This window comes from Sceloporus occidentalis, unplaced genomic scaffold (genome assembly GCF_023333645.1).
Source record: "Sceloporus occidentalis isolate IW3139 unplaced genomic scaffold, rSceOcc1.0.p SCAF_76, whole genome shotgun sequence".
Taxonomy (NCBI): domain Eukaryota; kingdom Metazoa; phylum Chordata; class Lepidosauria; order Squamata; family Phrynosomatidae; genus Sceloporus; species Sceloporus occidentalis.
Genome location: NW_028317056.1, coordinates 4,561,199 through 4,568,586, shown reverse-complemented (window position 1 = coordinate 4,568,586; position 7,388 = coordinate 4,561,199). Strand labels below are relative to the sequence as shown.

The 7,388-nt window shown below is 46.2% G+C and overlaps 1 protein-coding gene across 1 annotated transcript; it reads left to right on the top strand.

Annotated features, from left to right (window-relative positions):
* The first annotated feature begins 689 nt into the window (after positions 1 to 689).
* Positions 690 to 4,459, top strand: LOC149285840 (peroxisomal 2,4-dienoyl-CoA reductase [(3E)-enoyl-CoA-producing]-like). The gene is made up of 9 exons (XM_089494943.1): positions 690 to 787; positions 1,509 to 1,577; positions 1,959 to 2,010; positions 2,240 to 2,375; positions 2,646 to 2,770; positions 2,983 to 3,076; positions 3,357 to 3,461; positions 3,796 to 3,984; positions 4,431 to 4,459. The coding sequence occupies exons 1-9, from the start codon at positions 690 to 692 to the stop codon at positions 4,457 to 4,459; spliced, it is 897 nt and encodes a 298-aa protein (XP_089351069.1).
* The last annotated feature ends 2,929 nt before the right edge of the window (positions 4,460 to 7,388 follow it).

Below are 7,388 nucleotides of genomic sequence, written 5' to 3'. Positions count from 1 at the left end.
GATAGTGAGAAGGGGGGGTAGGGAGAGGGTAGATAGTGAGAAGGGGGGGTAGGGTAGATAGTGGGAAGGGGGGTAGGTAGAGGGTAGATAGTGAGAAGGGGGGGTAGGGAGAGGGTAGATAATGAGAAGGGGGGGTAGGGAGAGGTTAGATAGCCTGAGAAGGGGGTAGATGGGGTGGGGGGCCCTTAACAGATTCTTGCACCGGGGCCCTGAGGCTTCTAGTTACGCCCCTGACGTCGCCATTACCAATGTCTAGGGGGATGCAGAACCTCCCGTCCTGTCTACACACATGCAGATTTAATAAAGATTTATTTTTTTTGTGTATAAAACTTGGCTTTTGGGCAGTCTGTCTGGCGCTCCACTGGAAATCCTTTTCATACAAAGCTGGACCATAACTCGATGATGGTTTTAAAGGCAAACGGGTTCCAGTATAGAGCTTCTAAAAACAGGTCCAATGACGCTGAAGACATTGGGTGGCCACGGGAAGGAGCAGGGACATACGATGTGACCGACGCGCTCTGTTTCTAAATGCTAGAAAGTGACTTGTAACGGCTGTGAAGTTTGTGTAATGTGCTGGTTGGGTGTAATTTTAATAAAATAAGTTAATGTTCTGTTTATAAATGAAATATTTGCTTCCGCTTTTAGTTACGTAATTTCTTTAATTTCTAGGGACCCCCAGAAGACGCACTATGTCGGAGCAGCTCGCCTTGGATCAGCCACCAGCAGATGTGGAGACAGATGAATGTCTTCCTTCCTACGACTACCTCTACAACCCGACGCTGCTCAAGTAATACCTTATTCTACTGATCCCCGGCCAAGAGGGCCCTTAGTACATAATACGCGCCTTAAGGTCACACGGCTGGCCCAGCACCACATCATAGCACTCGATGAAGTCAACTCAAACAGCAGCTGTTCTCTTGGCACTTGCTGTCACATGCCGCCGGGGTCCTAACCTCCGAGGGCCACCTGACAGACAAGGTGCTACCACTAGTGGAAGCTGGTGTGACGTGGTGGGGCTGGACCTCTAACCCTGCCCCAGGTGCCAAGAGCCTCAGTTATGGCTCCCAACGCTGTTGAGTTGGACGCTGTTAGTCTCCCCCGTCGAGTTGCGGAGTCGCCGTCAGTCCCAGATGAGTTGTTAAGCCGAGCCATCCTTTTCAGTTAAATAGAGTTCTGGCTCCACTCGCCTCTTCTTTCCAAGTCCTGTTGATTATGCTGCATTAAAGCCCTTGACGGGTTTCTGAAGCAACGGGCGATATTTGAAGCAACTCAAATGGATGGGTCGGCGACAGACCCGCCGCCGTTAATTCAACTCAATTGCGACCCAAGAGTCGGCTGCCTAACAATTTATTGCTGTAAATGTGCAGACCCCGTTCAATTATTTCGGTGCCGAATTTATGGAAGGAAAAAGGCCATTTTTAATTGGAATTTAATTTTTTCTAAATATACTTCTAAAAATAATGCTGTGATCGTGTCAAATATGAATCCCGTTACTTTGTTCCTTCCAGTGGCAGGGTGGCGTTCATCACCGGAGGGGGGTCTGGGATTGGATTTCGTATCGCTGAAGTTTTCATGAGGTAAGTAACTTCCTTTTCGCAGCTTTTGTCTTTTTATAGAAAATAAGTAACATTTTCATACGTTTTCTCTATGTTTTATTTCTTTTCTTTTTTTTCTTTTCTTTTCTTGATCAATTTTCTGTATCGTCAAAAAGAGTATTTGTGGTAAGTTACACCGATATCAGCCGCTCTTATTTCTTTCGGCCCCAGCAGGTAACACAAGGGCCCGGCGAGACGTGGTTGATAATTACCCCCGACATTATGTGAGGGGCGCAGCCCGATTAACGGCTTTAATCAAACTTCCTGGATAATTATTCTCTCTTGCTCCACGTTTCTCCCGTCTGTCCTGTTATTTGGTTATTTTTCCCTAAAAAATAAACCCTGCCCTTTTTGCCCCCACAGGCACGGCTGTGACACCATCATTGTGAGCAGGAACCTACAGCGGGTGGCTGAGGTAAGGGGGCAGGTGTCACGGGTATTTAAAAAATATAAATATGGCTCAATTAGGTAAGTAGTGCATGTTCTGAAATCTCCATTTATTTATAAAGTTTAAAAAATGGTCAACTCGCCATAGCAACCAATGGAATACTCCAGTCAGCAGGGAGATTACATAGGTTGCCACGGTGATAAGACACATTTTGTAATGGTCGTTTAGGGGGTCAACCAACTTATATTTCTCCCAGGCAGCAAAGAAACTAGAGGCTGCCACAGGGAGGCGCTGTCTGCCCCTGGCGGGGGATGTCCGTCAGCCGGAGAGCTTGACGGCCGCTGTGGAGGAGGCTCTGAGGACCTTCTCCAGGGTGGACATCCTGGTGAACAGTGAGTATCTCCTTGCGTAGGACAGCGGATAGGAAGCAAACCTCCCGTCTCGTCTGTCTCCTCGCCATCTAGAACGCTCAGCCTTCCTTCTTGATTCTACTTTCTTCTTCAGACCATCGTCCTGTTGTCTTGGATATTCTAGAACGCTCCCAGCACGATGGATCCCACTGCTTCTGCTGCGTTTCCTGATTATTTCATTTAGATTTTGTTCCGTGTCTTTCTCGTTACCTTTTCTTTATCGTCCGTTCGTCGTATGTTCTCCCCACGCAGACGCGGCCGGGAATTTCCTCTGCCCTGCCAGCTCCCTCTCTTTCAACGCCTTTAAGACCGTTCTGGATATCGACACCGTGGGGACCTTCAACGCCAGCAAGATCCTGTTTGAATGTTTCTTCAGGGTAAGATTTTACGTGTCGTGTATCTTAAGCTGCTCTGTAAATAAAACCTCATAAAATGATCTTTTTATTATTCATCCTGGTTTTTCATAATGTGAAGCGTTGGCGTCTCTCACGGAAGGGGGGCTCGTTGTCTGTTGTCGTTGTGCCGGTCTACGTCAGAGGATCCTTGCAGGTCTGGGGTAGAATAACCATGTGAGCTTTTTGCCCGTCAGGACCACGGAGGAGTCATTGTGAATATCACGGCCACGTTGGCCTACAGAGGGCAGGTCTTGCAGGTACACGCAGGTAGTGCCAAGGCAGCTATAGGTAAGCGATTCACATACGTATTGCTTGTTTGCCCCGGCCCTGTACATGCCGATATCCCTGAGTCCCGTGACCACTTCTGTGCGCCTTTAACCATAGAGATGGCATATTCTGCCATTCCTGTACAGGTGGATCCTGTTCTAGATTACCTTAAAGCTCACCTTGTTCATTGGCAGCCGCTTCACCACCTTCTCCTCATACCGTAGTAATGGACCACTACCTGTACCCTTCTTGACAGCTGGTTTCTCAGACCCATTAAAAGCCCCCCGTTCTCTGTCCGCAGATGCCATGACCAAGCACCTTGCTGTGGAATGGGGTCCGAGCAAGGTGCGGGTGAATAGCCTGGCACCGGGGCCCATTTCTGGCACAGAAGGCATGCGTAGACTGGGTGAGTACTGAGCCGCGGACATCAAAGTAAGGGGAACAAAACTGAACCTGGGTCAAGAACCGTTCCGAATGGCTTTAGTGCCAGATACATGCGCAATGCGGTATGTTTGAAGCATATGGCTGACCCATTTGGCACATCGTAGTCTGCTTCTGCAGTACAGAGCTCACCAGCTCATGAAGAATTGGAGGGTATGGCTGAGGGTCACAGTATTGAATGAGAGACCTAGGGGCATCTGAAAAATTCAGATGCAAGGACCCATATTGGCGCCCTCCTTATAGTCTCCCCATGTAGTGGTTTCTTTTTTCTGTCTATCCGTGCGCATGTGTGATTCTAGGTGGACCAGCAGCAGAAGCAATGGGACTTTCCACCATCATTCCGCTGCAGCGCATGGGCAACAAGACGGAGATTGCCCATGGAGCGCTCTTCTTGGCCAGCCCGTTGGCTTCCTACGTGACGGGAACAACCCTGGTGATGGACGGCGGATCGTGGTTGACATCTCCCAATCTTCTTTCGGCATCGCTGGGTACCCTTCCTTCTCCTCACCTCTAGATGCATGGAGTAAGAGGCAAAGCTTTGCAGATAGTCAGTAGTTCAGGTTCCAGGGTCGGATATTCTATAAGACGCACTACAGTGATGTTTTTAAGGGAAGCATTGGAAAGTATGCGAGGGTTCAAAATTAGATAATTGGATACGTTTTCATCTTCGTCCTTTAAAAGTGACCTTCCGTATAAATTAACCCTGCGTGGTATTCTTGTTGGTAGTAGTCTCTTTAAACAGCTAGGACCCTGTTTGTAAAACGCGTTGGAGTCAGGATGCAAAACTTCACCGATATAACATCTGACCTTCCTGAACTTCCCAGTTTGTTATTTTTATCATCTTTAGTGAATATGAGCCGAGTGCTACTCAGACCCCCGATCACCACGAGCTACGTAGGAGATGCTGATCCTTTTTTCCTTTTGGCTTCTCTAGATGTTTGGAGCTCCCAGATGAAGAAATAAACTGAATCGAGTCGCTGTCCAATCATCGTGATCAGAACTTTTTTTCCTTCTTGCTCTTTACTACACCCCACCCCCGGACCAGGGTACGGCTCAGATCATTCCAGTCCCTGCCTTTGCATTACGATTTATTTGAGGAGATTTAAGGACTGGGGGGGATCCTGAGCCCACCCCTTGCAGTTAATGGTAAATTTCCCCAGCAAAATAACAAATGGACACTATTACACGTCAACCAGATCTACTTTACTCATACATGCTGGGACCCCCATCCAGAACTCTCTTATTGCTGCCATTGGCTGCAGAGCTACCCTGCACCTGGGGCAATTAACCCAGACACAAATTTCCCCCCGGCTCGGGGTATTCCTTCTTGGATCCAGGGCTACGGATATGCGTTTTCATATCTATTTTTTTTTTTTAACCCTGTTCTATTTTTGATACATTGTATCCCCTTTTCTTGTAATACTCTGATAAACTGTATGTTTTGGGGCAAAAGGCAATGACAAAAATATAATTGAATGTAATTAATTAAAAAATACTGATCGCTGGACTACATGGTTTTTATGATTGGGGTTAAAGTAATATATTTTAAGTAAGTAATACATTTTAAGTAAGTAATACATTTTAGTTCTTTCGAGAGCAGGTGGCAGGTTTTGGGGATCCATTCAACACAAGAAATGGGTTAAGTAATAATGTAGTAATGATGCTTCCGCGGCTCTCTCACCTTTGTCACCTAATGACTCCTTTAGATCCCGAAGGGATCCTTAACGGTTCCTTCTACAGTAGCTCCATCCACAAGATTCCCCAAGTGATTCGTTAACCCTTGGTGTCCTGATTCATAGACACATAGATGATGTATGTAAAGATCACGGTGAGAACATAACGAGGGGTTGACTTCTGTGTCTGGATCAAAATGGTAACTGGGGAAAAAAAGTATGAATGGTAAAAAAAAATGTACATTCTGTTCATAGCCCTGCACAGAGCTCCAGCATTCCGCTGCACCTTTTCCTGCCCTTATCTGTATTTACTAAACCGGCCCTGCTCTATATCCTCAGAGGAACCCCTTCCTTTATAAACTTCCTTCCATGGGAACCAATGTCACCATCTCTAAGGATTCATCGTTGAAATTGCGATACTGAGAAAGCAAATACACAAGATAACCGCTAGGGGGCAGCAGAAGCATACAATTAGAAAAGGGGTGGAGCTTGGAGGAGAGAGGGGATTAAATACTATTAACAAAGTACAGGAGGGGAGACTATAATCCAAAACTAGAGGGGCAGAGGCCTAGATGGAATGGAAGGATGTTTTACGTTACTGAGACAGTGGAAGATAAGTGGAACAGCCTCCCAGCAGAAGTGGTAGAGAGTAATACAGCGAGGGGATTTAAACACGCATGGGATAGACATACGGCTCCTGAATCTAATACGAAACCAACGACTGATTAAGGTTTCGGTTTTTACAGCAGGAGAACTAGACGGGGCCGATCTGCCGGCAAATTCTACAAGTATTATTTTTTTTTCCAGGAAAGTTGGCAGCTCTCGTGACGCTGAAACCCTTAACTTCCTTATAAAATAATCTTACGTTTCTATTTATAGAACGGTATTTTTTTCCCTATGTATTCGACACCGAAACGTGCTGCCGGAGAGCAAACTCCCCTGAAAATACACAGAAGTGCTTTCAAAGAGAACAAAACCCCCAGCGTCGTCATAAATCACCGGCCAAGTCTGGGGTAAAAGCGCCCCCCCCCGCTGTAAGGTGCAGCAAAATGGGAATTCCTTGTAAAATAAATCCCCTACGTTTTAGAGAAACCACAAGATACTGGAAAGTCATTTGTTGTATAGGAGGACTAACGCAAAGCGAACGTGTCACGGAACACGACTGTACTCAGGAACTGTGTGATTATTCCTCCCCATTAAGTTATCTCTCCCCGGTTGCTAATTATGGGGAAAAGAAAAGAGAGAGAATGTCAGGAGCGGAGATTTATTTGTATACACTAATAACCCCCAGCGCTATATACAGTAATATAACCCCCAGCGCTGTATACAGTAATATAACCCCACCAATGTATACAGTAATATAACCCCCCCAGGGCTGTATACAGTAATATAACCCCCAGCACTGTATACAGTAATATAACCCCCAGGGCTGTATACAGTAATAGCCCCCAGCGCTGTATACAGTAATGCAGGTTGGGATTGACAAACACCTTTATCTGCAGACCTGAAGGCCGCCATTGTTGTTCGCAATGTGATATTTCCCAGCTGATGCTTTATGGCAATGCTAATGAAGTCTGTTTTTAACGCGTAAATGAGGAATTAGACAAGGCTTTCAATTCTTATTAGAAACCTTGGAGTAGGGTAGCCAACAGGTGATGTGTTGTGGAACTACAACTCCCATGATCCTCCCATGATATATCATGTGCTACGCACCAGAGACAGGTTGCACAAATACACGTGTTGTTAAAATAGATGTAAAACTATTAAACCGTAAAAAATATTATCAAAGCATCGTGCGCTCCGATGATCCGTATAAAGTTTTCTTTTGTTGAATTTAGAGTCGAATGCCGTAGCGCGGGGGTGAGATCGTTTCGGGGCAGGGTACCCTTAAATAATTAAAGTTTTAATTAAGGCAGCCATGGAGCCGCTCAGATCCCACGAGCATCTGTGACATCACGTGTGTGCGTGTGTGTGGGAGAAGCCGTGTTGGTTTTCGAGGCTCGCAGACGCGTATCTCTGTAGGCTACGTCAAGCCTCGATGGACGGCCTGGTAGAGCCCCTCGGTGACGTCACCAAACAGGTGCGTGGGGAGACAAACCTTATCCTGGGGAAAAAGTATGCTTTTTTTAAGAAAAAAATCAACCTGCTTATATCAAAAGTCGGTTTTAACGTCTATACAGCACGTATGCACCGGCATTGAACGTTTAAAGCACATTTTT

Bases quoted from the DNA above. Each gene is read 5' to 3' on its own strand.
- LOC149285840 (XM_089494943.1), top strand. From the start codon at position 690: ATGTCGGAGCAGCTCGCCTTGGATCAGCCACCAGCAGATGTGGAGACA. The intron at 2,376-2,645 runs GTGAGTATCTCC...CTCCCCACGCAG, and splicing joins GGTGGACATCCTGGTGAACA to ACGCGGCCGGGAATTTCCTC. The intron at 3,077-3,356 runs GTAAGCGATTCA...CTCTGTCCGCAG, and splicing joins TAGTGCCAAGGCAGCTATAG to ATGCCATGACCAAGCACCTT.